The sequence below is a fragment of the Podarcis tiliguerta genome (assembly GCF_965153285.1).
Source record: "Podarcis tiliguerta genome assembly, chromosome: 11".
Classification (NCBI taxonomy): domain Eukaryota; kingdom Metazoa; phylum Chordata; class Lepidosauria; order Squamata; family Lacertidae; genus Podarcis; species Podarcis tiliguerta.
Window position 1 is genome coordinate 22100939 of NC_139544.1, and position 23155 is coordinate 22124093.

Consider the following 23155-nt stretch of genomic DNA (forward strand, 5'->3'; position numbering starts at 1 on the left):
ATTTTGGACTCACAGCTGTCCATGGAGGCACAGGTCAATTCTGTATCCAGGGCAGCTGTCTACCAACTCCACCTGGTACGCAGGCTGAGACCCTACCTGCCCGCGGACTGTCTCGCCAGAGTGGTGCATGCTCTGGTTATCTCCCGCTTGGACTACTGCAATGCGCTCTACGTGGGGCTACCTTTGAAGGTGACTCGGAAACTACAACTAATCCAGAATGCGGCAGCTAGACTGGTGACTGGGGGCGGCCGCCGAGACCACATAACACCGGTCTTGAAAGACCTACATTGGCTCCCAGTACGTTTCCGAGCACAATTCAAAGTGTTGGTGTTGACCTTTAAAGCCCTAAACGGCCTCGGCCCAGTATACCTGAAGGAGCGTCTCCACCCCCATCGTTCTGCCCGGACACTGAGGTCCAGCTCCGAGGGCCTCCTGGCAGTTCCCTCATTGCGAGAAGCAAAGCTACAGGGAACCAGGCAGAGGGCCTTCTCGGTAGTGGCGCCCGCCCTGTGGAACGCCCTCCCAGCAGATGTCAAAGCGATAAATAACTACCAGACATTTAGAAGACATCTTAAGGCAGCCCTGTTCAGGGAAGTTTTTAATCTGTGATATTTTACTGTATTTTTTGTTTCTATGGAAGCCGCCCAGAGTGGCTGGGGAAACCCAGCCAGATGGGCGGGGTACAAATAATAAATTATTATTATTATTATTATTATGCAAAGACACCCCTAAGACAATAGTCATCAATGTCACCAATAGGTGCATAGTGCAAGTCTCATTTAAATAAAACTAAACAAGGAAAATAGTGCTCGTGACTTTGGCCCATATTTTTAAATCAAAACGACGTAACCCTTCTAAGAAACATAAACAAAATCCATGCTCACTTCAAATATTCTCAGTTATTTCCTATGTAATTTGAACAGGCTCGTTGCTAAACAAGCCCTTCAGTATAGCTTTAGTTTGAGAACCACTAGCATGTGATTGTTTCACTTATGGCCATATTTACAATTTAGTCTGTTAGAATCAAACAACATTGGAAAATTGTCCACCTCCAATCCATCAGCACTCTGCATTAATTCCACATTTTACAGGAGTAAATGACTGATAACCAGGCTAATACATTTGTAATTTGGGTCAGGAAGTTGGGGGGTGGGGGAGAGAGACATGTTCTTACTTGGATTTTACATTCCACAACTGTAGATTTCCTTGTTCACTACCAAGAAGAATTTTATTCAAATAGGTACTTGGGTGTATAATTGCAGAAACAGCAAACACTGTCTTATCAAAATTCATCTGCAAGTATTCTTCTGCAGGACAAAGAAGAGCATTAGCTGCCATATATGCTACAAATATGTTTAATGTTTTTAGTGCTCTGAATAGTTATTACTTTAAAAAGGGTCAAATATTACCTTCTGACTGTACATCCCAAATAATGAGAATGTTATCACGATCAACAGATATCAAATGATCCCCAAATGCCAGTATAAGGTGAACATCTGCTCTGTGACCTTTGTAAGTGTGAACCACCTGCAATTCAAAGTATCTCAGTTATTTCCTTAGAGGTATGAAATCATATCTGGGCATGAAGTGCCTTCAGCACTATTTAGCACAGGTATAGGAAGCCTGCGGCCTTCCAGACGTTATTACTTCAACTCTGATCAGTTCCAGCCAGAGTGAGGGATGAAAGGAGAGGCACAGGCTCCCTGACATTGATTAGGTGGAAAGGCAGAATACAAGGATAACATACAACCCAAACTGGATTCAAGAGTTATAATATGACCCATACAACATCCCAGCTGTACCAATTTCAGAATTAATATTTTAAACAATTCCAAACGTAAATCAGATATTGACTGTAACATCATACTAAGGTTTCAGAGCAACTCCAGCCACCTTTGAGATATGCAGGGGCAAATCACCCATACATTAATAATAGTACAGCACCCATATCCTGAATACAAATGTATACTCAAAAGCAAGTTCTATAGAATTCTGTGAACTTCAGCTACTCCCAGGTTTGTGGATACAGGTTTGCAGCCTAAATACTTTCAGGATCAGATACAAATTGGAATATCTTGCTTAATAATTATACAAACCTCTTTGTTCCGAGCAAAAGCATGGAGAAGACTGCCACAGGATGCAAAGACCAACATTCTGTCCGCTGCCAAACAGGTAATGTCCTGTGGCAAAGCATTGCCTAAAAGATAAGGGAAACAAAAAGAGCAAGCTCTATCAATTTTAAAGTACATACAGCAAAGAAGACACATTGTGATGGATTGATAATTTCCCTCAACATTGCAGTATACTGAAAACAATGCTACGAGAAATACACACACAAAATGTCGACACATGCTTAGAACTAAAACACACAACTTACTGTGTGCTCCATCAGTAAGAATGACCAGAAGGCACATTCATTTGAATGCTCTAAGATAAACAGGACTTAAAACACAAAGTTTACTCAGACACAAGTTCCTCCAGTGCATGGTGGAAGGGCAACAAGTTTAAATTTATTGTTATTACTCCCTAGTAGAGTCAGTTAAGAGATTTTCTGCCTCAGATGTCCAATTAAACTTGGGTACAAAACACTCCATTTTGTAGTGGATTTTACTACTTTTAGCATGGTTTTTGTACATAAACAGTATCCATCGCAACTTACAATTTGTAAAGAAAGATACAAAACTAAACCACATATTAAATGCACATACATAGAACAATATACTTACTAACAGCAACTAAGCCTAGTCTCTTCACCTGCAATAAAAGAAATTTTTTTTGAAAAATAGTTCAGTATTACAATTATTAGACAAGTTATAAATGTTTCTGGAAGTTCATCAAGTTGTTATGAATTAATTTTTATTTGCGTCAGCCATCGGCCATAGCAATAAAAGAACAACGCAATATACAAAGAACAGAAATAAAAGTCAATTATATAAAACACACATTACAGTCCTGAATCAAGAGTCAAAGAGTGGACCTTATTTTGATTGCCCCAGCTAAAAACCTTGCAACCTTTGCTGTCATCTGCTCATCTTGATCTGCCAAGAGAAAAGACACTGTGGCAGTGGTTGGACGACCCAGAATGAACAATGTAAGAGGGGTGATAATCTCATTCCTCAAGTCTTTATAAAAAGTGCAAGTGCCACTGATTCAGTACTGCCATCTCCACACGGACATAAGCGTTTTTCATGTGGAATTTGTTGGAATCGTTCCTCAAGAACCGCCGAGGGCTATATTTTGGATTTGCTAGGTTATGCAGATAGGGTGCCAGAAAGTCGAAATGGGAAGGTGTAAAATAGTCATACCATGGGCAAAATTTCCTTACTGTGGCTAAGTTGTTCTGACACTTGATATCATTAGTCACTGACAGATTAGACTGTTTGCTTTACTAAAACCCAAGATGAGTGAGTAGCTATTGTGGTGATAAACCACAAGAGTGAAGTTTTTGACGATTTTAGACCAGGCACTCTTGTGACAATCTTGCAGCACTAGGGATATTAGACGGGGGATTTGAGTGTCCTATGCCAGATCCGTAATTCTACCGATGAAAGATTAGCCACTAACTTTTTCTGCAGGGGCCAGTCCACTGTCTCTCAGACCTTGTGGGGGGCCGGACGATAGTTGGGGGGGGGGGAATGAATGAATTCCTATGTCCCACAAATAAACCAGAGATGCATTTTAAATAAAAGGACACATTCTACTCATGTAAAAAAAAAAAAAAAGCTAATTCCTGGACCGTCCGGGGGCCAGATTTAGGCGGCGATTGGGCCGGATCCGGCCTCCAGGCCTTAGTTTGCCTACCCATGCTCTAGGCGCAATGATGCATTTGGGACACAGGGTGGTACAGAAAAAAATTGCCTTAAGAACTTTGGATTGGACAGCTTCCGTAGAACCAAGGTAAGTGCCAGTCCAAATCTGAGCCCCATATAATAAATGTGCTGGGGTTTAGCTTGGAACACTTCAAGGACTGAGGGTATATGTTTGCCACCTTTTGTGCGAAAAAAGCGTGTCAGAATTTTGGCGCTTTGAGATGCTCTTTCTTTTGTACATTTCTGGTTGCTAATGAAGAATGGCATGATGAAACTGCCTTTCACTGTGGTTTGTCCTTTGTATCGGATATTAAAGAGATATGCAGCACCCAAACATGGAGGTTCCATGTAGCCACAACCACTTTCACACTTTTCTCCTTTACGATTTTGTCTAACCTTCCATAAAGTTGTTCACTGAACGACACCATGCTTTAAGCGAACTATTACAACAAGTAGAACAAAATCCTTTCATGCCTGGAGCAGGCAAAATGCACTGGGTGTGCACCCCACTGAATCACGAAGCTCATTGGGTGACCTTAGGTTACACACAGCTGCTTAGTGTAGCCTACGTTACAGGGCTGTCGTGAAGGTAAAATGGGGAGGGGGAAGAACCGTGAGAAGCCACCTCAAGCTTCTTAAGTGGAAAGGTAGGATGTGTGGGTTTTTTAAAAAAAGTTCCCCCTACAAATCTCACTCATTTGAGGCTTTGCTTGGAGGTTTCCAATTCTCTTATGAAGCTACCGAGGATAAGGACCGCCACATTTAGTGGCAGTGAACCCCATAAAGTAAATAGGCATTAGGTGACTAAGAAACTCTCATTTTTTAAGCTTCCCATATAGCTGAACTCGAAGGGACACAGGTGGCGCTGTGCATTAAACCACAGAGCCTAGGACTTGCCAATCAGAAGGTTGGCGGTTCAAATCCCTGCGACGGGGTGCGCTACCATTGCTCGGTCCCTGCTCCTGCCAACCCAGCAGTTCGAAAGCACATCAAAGTGCAAGTAGATAAATAGGTAGCGCTCCGTGCACTGCTCTGGTTTGCCAGAAGCGGTTTAGTCATGCTGGCCGCATGACCTGGAAGCTGTACGCCGGCTTCCTCGGCCAATAAAGCGAGATGAGCACTGCAACCCGAGTCGGCCACGACTGGAACTAATGGTCAGGGGTCCCTTTACCTATATAGCTGAACTCAGTTGTTTGACTCTAAACCAGTGTTTCCCAACCTTTTTTATTTTCTGGCCATGCCCCACCTAAGCATCTCTGAAACCCTGATGCACACATACACCTGGTGACATTTAATTCCTATTGTTCAAAAAGCGAACTCCTATTCTCGTGAAGCCTAAAAGGCGGCACCATTATCTGTTAATAACTCATTCTCGAATTGCCACCAGCCCACTCCCGCCCTTAAATATCAAATGGCCCCCCTCTGTGGGGCGTGTGCCCCACGTTGGGAACCACGGGCAGTCTAAGCAAAACACCTGCGACTCTTCCAGCCTCTCAACGAATGGTTTTGGCAGGGTTTAAGGGAAGCATGTTCAATTTATGCCCCTCGACCCCGCCCCACTCTCCCCACACTTTCTGCTTTCTGCACTTTCTGCTTCATGCACGCAGCAAGCAGGTTGAAACACGAAAGATACCCCCCGTGTCCGGGGTTTTGGGGTCGGACTCACGTTGTACGTGTGGAAGCTCTTCCCCACCGCGGTGACCAGGTAGAACTCCCGGTGGCGGCGGTGGAAGCGCACCACGTGCGCCAAGTGGTTGGAGTAGAGGCCGAGCGCGCGGAAGCCCGCGAACAGAGCGCTGCCCCCCTCGCGGCTGCTGCCCTCCGACGACATCGCCTTCCTTTGCGGGGAGACGGGCGACCACCGGCACGCGACCACCAACCGCTCCGAACCACGTTCCCCGCTGCGCGTGCCGGACGCTCCGCGCAGGAAAAAGAAAACCCGGCGTCCTCCGCTGCTTCCGGCCCTTGTGTGCGTTTGCAAAAGTGGCTCGGCTTGGCATCACGCGCTGGGCACTTTAGTTCCCACCCCGAGGCGAGCGGGGTCCCCTGCTTTCCTAGGCAGCGCTGGGCAAGGATGCAGGGCAGACACGTTGCGTTTGGGTCCCGATGGCTTTTCCAATAAAGAAAAAAAAAGGGGGGGAGCCATTTATGTATAAACTAAAGAAGCTATAGCTTAGGGCCCCACTCTCTTGGGAGCTCCCAAAAAAATTGAAGGGGGAAAAACTGGATGTACATTTCCAAAATATAAGATAAATAAAATAAAACCTACATGCAGCAACAGTGTTTTGTGTTGTGTAGGCTCTTATGATGTACATATTTTGTTATGTGCAAATGGCTTTAGATACCTATTATAGGTCCATAAATTACCATATAGCATATATTCAACTCAGAAAACCAGCGGCAATTTGTTGTTGACAAAGGACAGCTGAACATATAAAGGGCCCCATTACCTTCAGGAGCTTATGGCCTCATCAAATCTTAATCTGGCCCTGAAAATGACCATTTAGTCTTTCCAATGAGTTTTCTCTCTGTCATTAGAATAATGCAGCCCATTGATTACTGAGTCAACATGTACTTATGAGCATAGAATAGGTTTTATGCCTTTTTAAACTGCTGTGACTTTTCCCCTAAGAAAAGGGGGTTGTAATATTGTGGGGGAGCTTGCCATTGATTGGATTGATTGAATTTATATACTGCCCTATACCGAGAGGTCTCAGGGCAGTTCATAGAAAAGATCATGGCAATTCCTTTTATTTGTTGTCGACCTCATAGCCTCCGATGAAAATAGGGACATCCCAACATTATTCCGATGAAAATAGGGACGTCCTAAGGATAAAACGGGATATACTGGGATCAAATCAGAAACTGGGACGGCTTCTGTAAATCCAGGAGTGTACCTGGAAAACAGTGTAAATCCAGGAGTGTACCTGGATGATAAAATAAATTTTAAAAAATTCTTACCTGCACTGATTTGTTTGGATGGGGGGGGGGGGGCTTTTATTCATTTCCGCAGTCAGACAATCAATCAAGCAGTAGCTGAACTGAGTTCCACACAATCACAAAAACAAATTAACCGAAAAAGCCTCAAAAACAAAAACGCAATATAAATAGCAAAGACAAAAGCGCCAAACTTAATCCATTCCGGAAGTCCATTTGACTTCTGAAATGTTTGAAAAGCAAGGCACAGCTTCTGATTGGTCCAGGTGCCCTGGAAACGATAGCCGACAGCTGCATTGGACGTTTGGCTTCCAAAAAGCATTCGAAAACCAGAACACTTTCTTCCGGGTTTTCAGCGTTTGAGAACCAAAGTGTTTGAGAACCAAGGCGTTTGAGAACCAAGGTACCACTCTACTGGTTTAAAGCCCTATATGGCTCAAGACTGAATCTCCCCATATGAACCAATCTGCATCCTGTGTGCTTCACTAGAGGACTTTCTCCATGTGCCCCTCTTTAAAGGAGTTGTGGAGGGTGGGCATAGTACAGCAGGGCTTTTCACCCGTGCTCACCCCATCTGTGGAACAATCTCTGTGGAAAGATGTGCCTGGCACCATCATTGTCAGTCTTTGACCTTGGAATCTTTTTCTTCACTGAGACTTTGGTAATTAAGTTACCTCCTACACTGATGTTCATCTTTTAATGGGGTGAGTAGGGCTTATCCTTAGTAAATTGTTGGATGAACATTTTATTCATTTTGCATTGTTCATTGTTTTACATTTTTTTAAAAAATTAAATGGCTTTTATTTATTGCATTTTATCTTGTTAAATTGTTTGGAGATGTTGTATAAAGAAACTGACAAATGTAATAGCAATAACAACAACAACAACAGAGTCAAAGAATAGTTGAGTTGGAAGGGATCCCAAGGGTCATCTAGTCCAACCCCCTGCAATGCAGGAATAACAGCTAACAATAATAGTAATAAGACAGATCACATGCACCAAGTCATGTAGCATGGAGAATACTACTACTAAACTCAGTGCTGCATTTAGGCATCTAAGCAGAAGCTCTATTCAAAGCACACTGTTTCATGCTGATGTCCACTGTTTGATCATAAAGACCTACCTGTAAATTTGTTTAGCCTTCAATGGGAAGAAGCTGGTTTTAAAAAGGTAAATACAGGCAAAGTGGTTTGATTGACTCCATGGATTTCCTTATTCCCTGACACAAATTGCACAAGATTGTTCACAACTCAGTGTACTGTACATTGCAAAACATTTTTATTTATAAAAATATAGACCTCTGGCTCATACAGAAAACATATAAGCAGTGTACAGCAAATATAAAACCACAACATAAGGCAAATATAAAAGCAAGAAACAAAAACATAAGGAGCTGGACACTCACATAAAAGTTATCCCATTGAATTGGTTGTTGTAACAGTAAGTTATCAAAAGACATCTAAAAATGGGTAACAACAGTGCCTGGAAAATTTCTATTAGTAGGGCATTCCAGCTGTGGTAAATGCTCAATTTCTCATAGATATCATTTGGACCTCATTCACACATGTGTAAATTAACGGCATTGCTCCAGTAGATCTCAGTGATCAAGCTGTTGTTAAGGGCTTTGCACATTGATACAAGGACCTTGAACCTAGCCAGTAATTTACTGTTTGAAATATTACTATAAAATAAATTAACACCATCAAATATAAGCCTTGTAAAATGTATGCTGTCTATAAAAAAACCCCACAGTTTGAAATGTTCACAAAGAATAAATTAACAGCATTAAAAAAATAAACCTTTATAATGCATAAAGTCTGAAAGCTTGCAGAGTTTAGTAGTGATTCATTCACTCAAGGTGATGTATTAACATTTCAAATCCGCATATAGCTGTTCCACATTTCCTCAAGTTCCTTGGATGTGTGAGTCCCACATTTCTCTCTTCTCTGCATGATACACTTTGTGGTGTTCCGAAATCTGACTTCAACATTCCGAGATCCATTATTCTGTTGGGCAAAAAATCATATAGTATTAATTACTCATTTTTAATGACAAATGTAGTTCTTAATGAACAAGTAGAACTGGATCCAGGAAGTGCTAATTTCTTTTTGATTCAGTAATGATTGATGGTGTACTGGAATTACATTGCTCTATCAGGTTCTCTTTGAAACCTTAATTGATATTATCCCCCTGTCAGTTTATTGTTAATTTAATAAAACATTGAGTAAGCAGCACATTCTTCTCTCCCTGGATATAAAATTATATATACAGTGGTACCTCGGGTTACATATGCTTCAGGTTACATATGCTTCAGGTTACAGACTCCGCTAACCCAGAAATATTACCTTGGGTTAAGAACTTTGCTTCAGGATGAGAACAGAAATCGTGCAGCAGCGGTGCAGTGGCAGCAGGAGGCCCCATTAGTTAAAATGGCGCTTCAGGTTAAGAACAGTTTCAGGTTAAGAACGGACCTCCGGAACGAATTAAGTACGTAACCAAAGGTACCACCGTATCAACTTTGTCACAGTTTCTATGTTACAAACTCTTTCGACTAATGGCTTATTCAACTATGGTTTGTGCTATTCTTTCTGGTGGCTAATATACAGTACAGTATACAGGAAAAAAGACATCTCAAGTCCTTTACACTTCAGTGTACACTCACTGAAAAAAGAAGAGGGGAAATGAAGTGAAGGAGGGTGCTGTCAAGTTTGTATATGACTTTTTCACCAAGATGAGCACAATGACCTTTGTGGCACCTTAAAAGGTAAATGTACCCCTGACCGTTAAGTCCAGTCGTGTTTGCAGCGCTCTTCTCGCTTTACTGGCCAAGGGAGCCGGCGTTTGTCTGCAGACAGCTTCCGGGTCATGTGACCAGCATGACTAAGCCGCTTATGGTGAACCAGAGCAGCGCATGGAAACTGTTTACCTTTCCACTTATTTATCTACTTGCACTTGACGTGCTTTCGAACTGCTAGGTTGGCAGCAGCAGGGACTGAAGAACAGGAGTTCACCCCGTTGCGGGGATTCGAACAGCCGACCTTCTGATCGGCAAGCCCTAGACTCTGTGGTTTAGACCACAGCGCCAGCCATGTCCCTGTGGCACTTTAAAGACTACCAATTTTATTATGGCCTAAGTTTTCATAAACATTATTCATTAATTTATATCACAATGCCAAAAAAGGCTTCTAGGCATTTACAAGGCAACGTGCTCAGGTGTTCCTTGACTACACTTCATCAGATGCATAAAATGTTACCCTGGTTTGTAAACAGTAGTACTGTAGTTAGCAAGGTGGGATGTTCACCTGGCTTTCCATCGGTGAGCATCATTGCCAGTTACCAAGAGGGAGAGGCAGCCAGGAGCTCAGCATGGTTTGGGCGCAGCAGTGAAGCCAATCCAACGTTCCCGCTGCCACACCCATGCTGCTCCCTGCTTCCTCCTTCTCAGTAACCAGCTGTGACGCTCAACATCAGGAAGCCACTTGAGCAACACGATACCACTGACAGCTACTGGTTGCAGGTATAATACCTGATAGATAATGCTGAAGAGGAAGCTGTGTTTGTGGGGCATGTTGGCACCAATGACATGGGGAAGGTTTGGGAAGTAAAATTTATGTTACTAGAGAGAATGTCGTCAGCCAGGACTTTCAAGGTTGCTTTCTCTGGAATGCTACTGGATTTAGAAAGGTGCAGTAGTGTAGTCTCAATACACGGATGAAACAGTGGTGTTGAGTCTAGAGGGCACCGAGTCCAGCAATCTAGAAATTCGAAAAGGGACAGACTTCTCCACTTAATTGTTGTGGGTGGTGATAATTTAGTACTGGGAGCATGCTATCATCCAGCAAACTAAAATGTTCAGGGGAGATTCTGAGAGGGAAGAATGAAACCAAGGAAGCATCCAAAAGAGGAAAGGTAGGAATGGGTGATTTCACATAGTGTGCGGTAATCACCACAAAGAGGTAAAATGTCTACATATCCACAATGCTGTGGCCTAGAACTGACTAGCAAGCTGTAGGTGCTTTTGAACTGATTGGGAACAATGAACAGATTGCTATCAAACTCAGTTGTAAATGTAAATGGACAATTGTCCCCAAAATTCAACATAGCCACTTTTGACTTTAAAAGCAGAAACTTCCACCATAGGCCTGGTCCTCTTATATACCTGCTGGGATTGACAAAGCTGCCTCTGATTGGTTATCATTTAACTCTCATGCGAAATAATTAGCAACACATGTCATGTGCATGGAAGTTGCCAACCAATTAACCAACTAGAAGGATTACTGTTAATAGCACCAGTTTTCCTACACTGTAACTTGATATTGCTGAATATGGGCAGGCCTATTCACTATGATGTGAGTGAATAGGTGCCAATGCCCAGGATGCTCAATCACCCACACAATTTCCCATGTGAAGGGGCCAGGCAGCCACAAATTTTGGTGCCAGCGCCATGCAGGCTACATGGCACCCACGCATGCAGAGCCAAGCTGGCACTCCTGTGTGAGTGTATCACAAGCATACATAATACACTTGCATTTTTTAAAAGAGAAATCTAAGAAGGAGCAGCTGATCAAAGCAAAAATTATAGAATACCAATCACACTCATAGCTGGCAACTTTCCCCTTTTTTTAAGGGAAATTCCCTTATTCCGAATAGGATTCCTCGCAAGAAAGTTGACAGCTATGGACACTAGATTAGAAAAGTGCAGTGGCGTAGCGTGGGGGGTGCAGGGGGGCTGGCCGCACCGGGCGCAACATCTGGGGGGGCGCGCTCGCACTCGCAGCTCTCTGCCCCTACCTGGCTCACTCACTCTCTCTCACTGCAGTGATGGCTGTGCGAATCCGATCCAAGCCGCCCACTGTGGAGGGGAGGGTGCCAGGCGTGTGGTGCGTTGCGGAGAGAGAGCGAGGGACTATCTGGAGGGACAGTGCAGCGGCGGGGGGGGGGCGCAAATTACTTGCCTTGCCCCGGGTTAGGGGGCACAAATTACTTGCCTTGACCCGGGTGCTGACAACCCACGCTACGCCACTGGAAAAGTGGTCTGTCGCTGTTGCGTGATTGCCCCTGGAGGGCTTTAACGCTCCTCCACCGCAGTGCCCAAGGCAATCGCCGGATCATGCATGAGCAAACGTGGGTTAGCACATTTCTGTGGACTTTATTTCCACGATTGGCATCAGTTGCGCCTGGGCTCGGCCCTAACGCCCGCGAGCACAGCTCCAAGCATCTTTGAAAAGCGAGAGCTTCTTCCCCCCCCCCCACCACAAATATTCCCTTTCCATCTGGGATTAGGAAGCAGGACTCCTAGATCACACACCGTCACTTCCCCGCAAGCCTTGCGCCAACCAAACTTAAGTTCCAGCTAAAGCCCGGTCCGGTGCCAAGTGCCGTCTAAGCAGGGGGAAACTGTGAAGAACCGCGCGCTAAGGAGCGCAAACTGCAGCCCTGCACACCTGCTTGCCCCAAGCGGACTGTGTGTGTGTGTGTGTGTGTGTGTGTGTGTGTGTCTGTCCCGTCCCCTGTTCTTACCTCGGAGTAGCCTCCGCAGTTTCCCTCCAGGAGCGCAACAGTGCCTTTCCAGATAACTAGGTGCTGCTTGGAGACGCACGATTTCGTAAAGCTGTGGATGCAAGCCAGCATCGCGCCCCGCTGCTTCCAGCGGCAGGAGAGAAAGCAAAAGGGAGAAAAATTGGCACGTTAGTGACGCAACGCCTTGTCGGGAGAAGGGAAACGGCTCATAGCTGCCAGCCGGCACCGCCTCCCGTCCGCGCCCTGGGTGCAGATCCTGCCAACAAGTGCAGAGAGAGGTCCTTTCCCGGCGCGCATTGGAAGAAGAGAGGGCGTCGAGGGCGCGTCATTCTGCGGGTTCAGGAAGAGGTCGGCGGTTTCAGGGCAAGGAGGGGATGCTTAGGGAATGCGGAGAAATGCAGACCATTTCCCCCCGTTTCTGAAGCTCCCATTTATTGCTCAGGTATTATTTCTGTTCTTAGAGGACCATCCAGGTGCGAAACTAATCTGGATACTTAAAGATGACGGCTGGGTTTACCGAGCTGGAATCACAAGGATGGAGCACGTGTTTTTCCTGCAGAGGATCCCAAGTGCAAGCCCGGGCATCGGGTGCAGTACGAGGACGATATTGAACAAGACTAGACGGACCAGTGAAGAAGTCTAGGCGTTCATAAGGCTATGCTTTTATCTTCGTGAAATGAAAACGTCATGCTGCTGAACTCTGGATTTTTTCCTGTTTCTGTATCTTCTGCTCTATCGCATTGAGAGTGCAAGGAGGGGAGAGCTCTGATTCATTATAAATCTCATGCTTTTAAGATTATTTTGAGATTATTTTTTTTAAAAAATGTTTGACAGGGACTTTAATACTGAACCAGATAGATCAGGTTTGGCTCTTGCTGCAACCTTCCAGACTTTTCACTCAACGAATATAAATACAGTAATACTTTCAACATAAAAAATTCCTTCCAGGAGCACCTTAGAATCCAACTAAGTTTGTTATTGCACACTTTTTCAGATACACACGAAAGCTCATACCAATAACAAACTTAGTTGGTCTCTAAGGTGCTGCTGGAAGGATTTTTTTAAAATTTTGTTTCGACTACGGCAGACCAACATGGCTACCTACCTGTTACTTCCAACATATATAGTCTATTGTGCCTTGAGGCATAGTTGGAAGGAGAAGAAAGGAACAAATGCAGTATGTGTGTGGAGTCTCGATGGTTAGCAGTGTCATTTTCCACTTTGCCATTGTGCCACAATGGCATTATGCCACATTATAACACAATACAGTATTAGATTTGAAAGCTACATCTAAACATAGAGAACTACTCACCTCCAGCTCTGGGCAGCAATTCATAATGCGACCTGTCTGTAGAGAAATAATAGACCAATTTTGGCATTTGGAACAGCCTTAAAGTAGACTTTAAAAAGAGACAATTTTGCATGCACATTATAAAAGTTTACAGACACATAACTTCACCCTAAAATATGAAAGTATCCTGTCAATCTAGGTCATGGGGAGCCTTCTGAAACCTTTTAGCTCAAAATTATTAATAATTAAATGATAAGATGCAATCAGAATCAATTTATTCATAGTTAACACTTTTATTAAATTGTGAATACAATGCATATGCATGAAAAAGTTTTATCTTGTTAGCCGTTTCTGTCCCTTCTTCTCCAGAAACAATTCCTTACTCCCCCCCCCCCCGATTCAAATGTTTTCTCAGAACAGTGGGTTCCATTGGATATTACACACACACACACACACACACACATTGCAAAATGCTCACATTACAACATTGCACCCATAGAATGTCCACTATAAATTTGATCCAATTTTTGAGGGGGTAGGAGAGAAAAAGGAGCAAAAGAAAACAAACCTTTATTTTATTATTGTTCCCCTTCAAGATAATCTGAATATCTTTCTGAAAGAAATTAGAGATTTTTCAAAAAGAGATGCTTACTGAACAGGTTAGAAAATGTAATAAATTCACTGTACTACAACTGAATGCTTTAGTTCCTCAAACTCCATACTTGTTAATTAGGGAATAAGTCCCTTGTGTATTGATGAGACTTATTTCCAAGTAATATATATATAAGATTGGGCTCTTAGGCTGCAATCCTGTGCTCAATTCATAGGACTTACTTCTGAGTAAACATACATAAGATCAAACTACATTTCCGGGTTAGGGAGTGAGGGATCCGTTTTCAGCCATCCAAAATTTTCTGTGTCCCTACAGAAATAAACTTACTACATTTGAGCATTATAGTTTCACAGTGCAACCTATATAAACAAGTCTAATAAAAAGTAAAGCAGTTATCTTAGGTAAGTGAGTGTAGGATTGCAGCCTAATTTATTAAGAATTGATCAGTAGATTTTCACTTCATAATAGGAAATGTCTTTGAGAGTAGAGGCATAGTTCTGTTCTTCTGATAATACAACCTGAAGTTCAGAACTCTACAGTCTTTAATACGTTTCTGCCTTTTGGTTTATAATTACAGAGCTTGTCTAACACTAGATATTCTACCATCAAGCTCCCCCCCCCCACATACACTTTACAATCAAATGCATTTTAGTGCAATGCTATACAATACCTGGAGCAGACTCCGGTAGCCTCTGATGATATCCGTGTGGTTACATCTAGTAAAATTGTAAGCTCCAGTGATGCAGGAAGACAAATGTGCCAAAGCAGTGCATTGAAGAAAGAAAATAACCTTGGAAGAGCCTGTAAGGAAGTTGCAAAACATTAAAAGCTGTATCGTGATGTTCTTTTGGCAGCTAAATTAAACTGAAATATCAGGCACTAAAAGCTTATTAGAGAGGGATGGAGGGATGAATTAATTGGTGCTCTGAGGGCTAAAGCATTAGAAAAGCAAGTCCATATATTTACCCATGATGTCCCTTGAGAAAAGACTTTGGCTTCCGAGTTCCTTGCCTTGGTGTCTCCCTTTATATTTACCTTTTCACAAGCGTTTCCCCATTCCAAGCATGTCAGATTGAAAGGATGCATCACCTGTCTGTAAATAAGTTACAAATTTCCTAAGAAGGAGATGCGGGGAGGGGGAACCCTTTGAAAAACACTCCCAACCTTTGAATCTTATCAAACATCTAGATCAGACTATTTAAAAAATATTCCCCCAGGATCTAAGCATATGTTGCCGAATTACATCACTAGCTTAAAAAAAAAAGCTAGGCAAGTATTGGGCATCCCTACACCATAATGAAACCTCCATAAATTAGAGTAAAACGGCACACAAACAAAACTGACATATTGCATCACCTATTACTCATTTTGGATTTTCCTGTTAAAAGTGGGTTCAAAGTTCACTTTGTCACTGAATCATACATCTTACTACATTGTTGTGTGATCACTTAGCACATGGTTTCTCTTTTTCTTTTAAAAATTTTTATTAACAATTTCAACATAACAAATTAGCAAAATGTATCATATTCATTATTTCCCCCCTTTTTTTCCACCCCCATCAAACCCTCCCTCCCTCACCACCCCAAGACTTCCCTCAGCCCCTCTCTCTGATTTCTCAGCACATATTATTCTCTGCATACTGTAAAGTTGTATACAGCGGCACCCCGCAAGACGAATGCCTCGGAAGACGAAAAACTCGCTAGACGAAAGGGTTTTTCGTTTTCTGAGGTGCTTCGCAAGACAGATTTTCCTAAGGGCTTGCTTCGCTAGACGAAACGGCCCTGCCTCTCGTGTCATGGCGACGGTCACTGCATGCACGCACGCTCGCTCGCTTCCCCGCTCCTCCGGCTCCCTCCCACCTTCCGGCTGACGGTTAGTGCCTTGCGCCGCTGCCCACTCCCCTCGCGCGCTCCCCTCAGAGAGCCGTTGCCGCCAGCGCCTCTCTCTCCCTGGAGTCGCGCTCCTGAGCCCCGCCGCCCTCCAGCAGCCACGTCGCACGGTGGCCACAACGCGCGGGTGAGTCTGAGGTACCGGCTGCGGCAGCTGTCCTGCTTCTCCCCGCCCCTCCCCGCCGTTGTTAGTGTTTAAATGCAGTGGTGCTTCGCAAGACGAAAAAACTCGCATAACGAAGAAACTCGCGGAACGAATTAATTTCGTCTTGCGAGGCACCACTGTAAATCCTTATATTATCTGTCTACTATGTTAACAATCAATAAATTTGTTTATGTTTATTCAAAACCTGCCAAGGAGTCCAATTCATTTTGTTTTCTTTTTAGGTAATTTATAAAAGGTTCCCATTCTTCTCTGAAGTCACAGTTGTCCTTATCTCACAGTTTGTATGTCAATTTAGCCAGTTCTGCATAGTTCATCAATTTCTCTTGCCACTGTTCTTTTGTCAGGGTTTCCTCATTCTTCCATCCTTGTGCTATCAAGACTCTTGCTGCAGCGCATGGTTTCTAACATTTCCCCACGTGCTTCTTTAAAATGTACTTTCATGTTCTTTAAAATTACATATTGCATCCAGCTTTGCATGTGTCTATTAGTGGTCAATATACCATATCTTTATTAAGAAATTAACTAGAAACCAGGAAGGCAAACAACTATTACAGAAATCATAATAATTACAAAAAGATAAAATTATCCACAAAAAGTGTCAACTAAGAACATTGATTACACTTCCATGCAAATTGTGCATGTTTTTATCGCAGAACAAACTCCTGCAATCAGTAGCATAACCCTGTACTGCCTAATTGGTTATTTACCTATTTATTCCAGTTAGTCATATCTCTCAATAGGTTACGTCAGTTCAATTATAAATGTCAATAAGCATCACATACGTTAGTCATGTTTTAAGCAGATGGAGACTTTCCCCTTTCACTAGCTAATGAAGCATACCTCTCCAAAAGCACCAGCACCACAATGGCGCACCACCAGGCACTCTCAGTTCCGATTAATAGCTGCTGCTCTTGCTTTGTTTGCTACACAAATCAGTCTTCATGACAACACACTCCACCTGCTATTTTGCTCTTTAACTCAAGGCTTGCCCCACCACTACTGACATATGAGACAACTCAGACCACCAAGGATGGGTGAGTTAACAGAGATGTCTTTAGGGACCAACTCCCCCAACTCTTGGGTAGTTAAAAAGACAAAGTCCTAGTTGAGAGCAGAGAGTCAGAAAGCTGAGGACCCAAGGAAACAGAACAATGCTTGGATTGAAGGCTGCAGTTGTGGGGGAAGCAAGGCCCCCTTGGGGTGTTAATGCTGTGAACCTGTCCATCGTAGGCTCAGGTTGTATATATGTGTAAATAAGCCATATATCCTAAAGACACTACAGTCTCCACTGGGCCTCATTCCAAAGGAAACACGAACTCTGGGTAAGTGCATGGAACCCCGGGAATCTCACACCACTTGGAGGTTGGGATGGCATGCAACAATATACTGCTGTAAAAGAGGAGACCTTACTGAATAAATTATGTTAACTCTCATGGCTATCATTCTAGGGAGCAGTGCTGTTTTTCTAGAAAAAGAGGTTCTGGAACTCACCATGAACACCTCCCTTGTTCTCTTATAATGGCAATGGTACCCACTTGAGAAGGTGTTGGAACTGTGTTCCAGCGAGTTCTAGCTTAATACAAGCCCTGCTAGGGAGTAGGTATATTACAGGCACAGGAATATGAGAATATAATTGGTTTCTGAAATATTGAGAAGGAATGGTAGAAGGAGAGAAGTGAATGACAATAGTAGTTGTGTATGCTCCAAATTTTTCACAGCAGGATTCCATTCCCCTGAAATTGGTCAAAGAGAGTGAAAAATTTAGGGAAGGGGAATTAATCCTTACAGGAGGTTTTAACTCTGTGTCGGACCCCTATGTGGACAGCTCTACAATAAGAGAAGTAAATATTAACAAGATTTCAAGGATTTTTAAAATTATGGTTAAATCGGTTTAGTGGATGCATGGAGATTTATATATCATACTATAAGGGTTTACACTTGTAACTCCATAAATCGTAATAATTCATATTCTGCAACAACTATATATTTATATTTTTAAGGTTACAGTGGTGCCTCGGGTTACAGATGCTTCAGGTTACAGACTCCGCTAACCCAGAAATAGTACCTCGGTTAAGAACTTTGCTTCAGGATGAGAACAGAAATTGTGTGGCAGAGGCGCAGCGGCAGAGAGAGGCCCCATTAGCTAAAGTGGTGCTTCAGGTTAAGAACAGTTTCAGGTTAAGAACGGACCTCTGGAACGAATTAAGTTCTTAACCCAAGGTACCACTATATATGATTTAGGTATATGGAAATATAGATGAAAAAGCTGTCTCAAATCATTCTCCAGTGAGTATTGTATACACACAAGCAGGTCAAACTAAGGAAGAAAATATGGTGACTATTATTTTACCAAAGAGTTAGTTATTCAGGATATAAAGGCTGATACTGAACAATGGAAGAAAAACGTTGTCTTTGCCGGCCAAGATAAATTCAGTTAAAATGAATACCTTACCGATATTTTTGTTAATATTTATTGCAATGTCAGTGGTTTTTAGCAGAAAATTTTGGACTGTTTCATTGTACAAGATAAACATACAAGAAATGACGCAAGTACTATGTGGGCCCCAAAACTAACAGAGAATTTAATAATTTATCATGAAACATTTGTTAACTTGGCGGAGGTTTTGCCTTTAGCATGATGAAAACGAAAGGATACATTGTGGGGGGAAATAGCAAAGGACAAGCCAAAGTGAATTGTGGTGGGAAAATGGTATCATGATGCGGGAAAGAGAATTGAGGGAACAACCTCTGAATGTCAGGGACTGGGCAGAAGAGGAATGATGGGCACTTCCTCCCCAGCCTAACCCTTCCAGAGAAGAGGAAGATAGTTTAGAATTACAAAAGGGGTTTGAGGGAGGTCACAGCTCAAAAGCGGATGAGGGGAGAAGTTGGGAAATATTGGGTGAGGAGGAGGAAGAAGAAGAGGAAGCACCAGGCGGGTGACAGCTGACCAACACAGTGTCTTTAGAAAGCATTCCAGACCCTCCCTCTCCAGAACCCAGCAAGCCTTGAAAGTAGGAGAGCAAAGAGCTCAAAGACAGAGGGCACTTCTCAGCACCTGTAGGAGAGACGTTGAGCTTGACAAATGAGGAAGTGGGAGAGACGGAGGTGGGGGGTGAAGATTCACTCGGGACAACGCCATTATCCAAGAGGCTGGGTTTTATAGCCTCTCTCTGTAAATATTGAATAAAAAGCGGACGGTAAGAACATTCCTCGTCTTTGTACGTTCCTGGGCAACCAGCCGTGGGAGTCGCTGGCAGCAGCCTGACACCGAATCGCAATGGTTGAAATATACCAGTTAAGTCTGACAGTATGAGTGGTTCAATATAAATTATTAGTATGATGGTATCTAAGTGCTATGGACTGGCTGGATGCAGAGGAGGGGTGGGAGGCAACAGCCGGGGAACCCCCAGGAGAAGAGGACTCAGAGCCAGGGAATTGGTGGTGGGACAATGATGAGTGGTCAGAGGGGGGAAAGGTGCAGACAGGGAGGAGGACGTGTCGGAACCAGAAGAGGTATCAGGGTTGAGTGAGCAGGAAGAGGCTATGGCAGAGAGCAGTTCAGACTCTAAGGCAGCAGCAGAGGTTAGAGAGGAGTGGAGCCAAGAAGTTGAGGCTGCTGAAGAATCCAGGGAGTCTTCCCCATTTGCTGTGACCAGCTCCCCTCTCCCCGGTCTCCTAGAACATGTAGAGAAATGAAAATAACAGAACAGATGTTGATTGTGCACAGACTCAGTTTTCAACTGCTTGGGGAAGACAGTGGTAGGAAGGCAGAGACCTTCAGTCCTCGCAGTTGCCTCATTGGAGCGAGACCTACAGGGAAGAGTTGTTGAGATGACTAGGCCTGCGCTGGTTTGGTTTCTTTGAATAAAGAGTTAACAGCACTGACACCATACAAGGCTTAATAAAATTGGTTTAAATACTGGAAATGTTTGGCAGAGAATGTGGACATCTTGCACATTTAGTGGAATTGGTTTTAATTTCTAGAGGTGATTAGTATTTCTGTTAATATTTGGAATACTTTGAGTTTAATCCAAAATTCATCATGTTTCATCTGACTGAGGAGAACATTCCTTTGGATTCAAAATCATTGATTTCAGTGTTGTTGACAGCATAAAAAATTGTGTGGGCTAGGAAATGGCAACTAATCCCACCACAATGGAAATATTCACTAAAAAGCCCAGACCTGTCAGTGATGAATAGCCTGACTGTATTGGTCCAAGGGAGAGAAGGAAGATTATGAAAGCCGAGAGATGGACTTATTTTGTTAATTATTGGAATGCAAGAATGTAAGGCTGGAAAGAAACCCTTTGCGTAATGTTTAAGGAGGATGAATAAAATGAAACTACGGGGAAATTCATATATTTTGACATTAGCTGAAATAAGTGATCAAATAAATTCAAGCGTATGTTCATAGAATCATAGAACTGTAGAGTTTCAACGCCCTGCAATGTAAGAATCACAGCTAAATATTCCCTGACAGTCGACCATCCAACCTCTGTTAAAGAAACCTCCAGTGAAGGAATGTCTACCACCTTCCAAGGCAGTCTGTTCCACTGTCAAACAGGTCTTAACATTAGAAAGTTCTTCCTAATGCTGAGTCAGAATCTCCTTTCTTGTAATTTGAATCCTAATCAAAACCTGCTCTCTGGAGCAGCAGAAAGCAAGTTTGCTTCATCTTCCATGTGACAGCCTTCAGATATTTCAAGAAGGCTATTACATCACCAGCCTGGGCTGGATGAATCCCAAACTAAGATTGCCGGAAGAAATATCAACAACCTCAGACATGCAGATGACACAACTTTGATGGCCGAAAGTGAGGAGGAATTAAATAACCTTTTAATGAGGGTGAAAGAGGAGAGCACAAAATACGGTCTGAAGCTCAACATTAAAAAAACTAAGATCATGGGCACTGGGCCCATCACCTCCTGGCAAATAGAAGGGGAAGAAATGAAGGCAGTGAGAGATTTTACCTTCTTAGGCTCCATGATCACTGCAGATGGTGACAGCAGTCACGAAATTAAAAGATGCCTGCTTCTTGGGAGAAAAGCAATGACAAACCTAGACAGCATCTTAAAAAGCAGAAACATCACCTTGCTGACAAAGGTCCAAATAGTAAAAGCTATGGTTTTTCCAGTAGTGATGTATGGAAGAGAGAGCTGGACCATAAAGAAGGCTGATTGCCGAAGAATTGATGCTTTTGAATTATGGTGCTGGAGGAGACTCTTGAGAGTCCCATGGACTGCAAGAAGATCAAACCCATCCATTCTTAAAGAAATCAGCCCTTAGTGTTCACTGGAAGGACAGATCCTGAAGCTGAGGCTCCAATATTTTGGCCACCTCATGAGAAGAGAAGACTCCTTGGAAAAGACCCTGATGTTGGAAAAGATGGAGGGCACAAGGAGAAGGGGACGGCAGAGGACGAGATGGTTGGACAGTGTTCTCAAAGCTACCAGCATGAGTTTGACCAAACTGTGGGAGGCAGTGGAAGACAGGAGTGACTGGCGTGCTCTGGTCCATGGGGTCATGAAGAGGTGGAGACGACTAAACGACTAAACAACAACATCACATCACCTCTCAGTCTTCTCTTCTCCAGGCTAAATATATCCAACTCCCTCAACATTTCCTCATAAGGCTAGGGAGCTCCCAAGGTTTGCAGAATTACAAAAATATTTGTTCCCTAAGTTTTATGGCAGTCGCACAGAATTTGGCCACCCTTAGCGTGATCTCTAGATCCTTGTCATCTACCAGGAATTTTAGACATTGGAGTTCGGACCCATTTGGAGATTTTTGTATAACAAGGGTGATAAATACTGAGCGTATATCCCTGTTAGAAATGGCAGCGTAACAAGACATGAGAGACAAAATGATTATGGTTTTAAATGACAATTTTAGGTTATAAGTTAGTGATCAAGATTTAATGTATATTTTTAACTGCTGTTAAATCTGAATTGTCTCTGTTAAACCCAATTGCAATTCAATGTATTTCAGTTGTGTTTTATGATTTTTTCTGATATTGTAAGTGAGCCAGAACTGGTCTGTGACCGTAATAATTAAATTCATTCATTCAAAAATATTTGCGGGGATAACCTTAAAGATCCTGCAGAAAGTCCAGTGAAGAAGAAGAGGAGTTTGGATTTGATATCTCGCTTTATCACTACCCGAAGGAGTCTCAAAGCGGCTAACAATCTCCTTTCCCTTCCTCCCCCACAACAAACACTCTGTGAGGTGAGTGGGGCTGAGAGACTTCAGAGAAGTGTGACTGGCCCAAGGTCACCCAGCAGCTGCATGTGGAGGAGCGGAGACGCAAACCAGGTTCCCCAGATTACGAGACTACCGCTCTTAACCACTACACCACACTGGCTCTCATGCTCATAAGAATGTAAGAGCATGCTGGATCAGGCCAGTGGCCCATCTAGTCCAGTATCCTGTTCTCATAGTGGCCAACCAGATGCCTGTGAGGACACCTTCAATCAGGGCCTAAGCCCTAGAGCACTCTTCTTTGCAAGCTTTTCCCACCCTCCATATTTATAAACATCACCTCCTCTTAGCGTGGAGCAAGTTAAGCAATCACGGCTAGCAACCATGGCTAGCCTTTTCTTCCACAAATTTGTCTAATCATATTTCAAAGCCATCCAATTTGGTGGCCATCACCACCTATGGTAGAAGGAAGCTTCATAGTTGAACGATCCACTGCATAAAGAAGTACCATATTTTTCATATAAGACGCACCAGACCACCAGACGCACCTAGTTTTTGGAGGAGGAAAACAAGAAAAAAAAAAATATTCTGAATCTCAGAAGCCAGAACAGTGCAGTGAAAGCAGCAATCCCTCTTGCTGTTCTGGCTTCTGGGATAGCTGCGCAGCCTGCATTCATTCCATAAGACGCACAAACATTTCCCCTTACTTTCTAGGAGGAAAAAGTGAGT

The 23155-nt window shown here is 43.2% G+C and overlaps 1 protein-coding gene and 1 long non-coding RNA gene across 2 annotated transcripts in view; both read right to left on the reverse strand.

The window, feature by feature from the left end:
- Positions 1 to 5776, reverse strand: part of WDR36 (WD repeat domain 36) — a 33051-nt gene extending 27275 nt beyond the window's left edge. The window contains exons 1-5 of the mRNA XM_083403852.1: positions 5476 to 5776; positions 2727 to 2754; positions 2097 to 2197; positions 1410 to 1527; positions 1175 to 1307 (exon numbers count right to left, since the gene is read on the reverse strand). Coding sequence (XP_083259978.1) covers positions 1175 to 1307; positions 1410 to 1527; positions 2097 to 2197; positions 2727 to 2754; positions 5476 to 5640 — 545 coding nt within the window. The 5' untranslated portion in view covers positions 5641 to 5776. The remainder of the gene's footprint in view (positions 1 to 1174; positions 1308 to 1409; positions 1528 to 2096; positions 2198 to 2726; positions 2755 to 5475) is intronic.
- A 2238-nt stretch (positions 5777 to 8014) lies between these two features.
- LOC310660214 lies at positions 8015 to 12577 on the reverse strand. Its single transcript, XR_014503312.1, has 2 exons — positions 12267 to 12577; positions 8015 to 8752 (listed from the first exon to the last, which is right to left on the reverse strand). It is a non-coding gene; the product is annotated as an uncharacterized lncRNA (long non-coding RNA).
- Positions 12578 to 23155: the final 10578 nt, after the last annotated feature.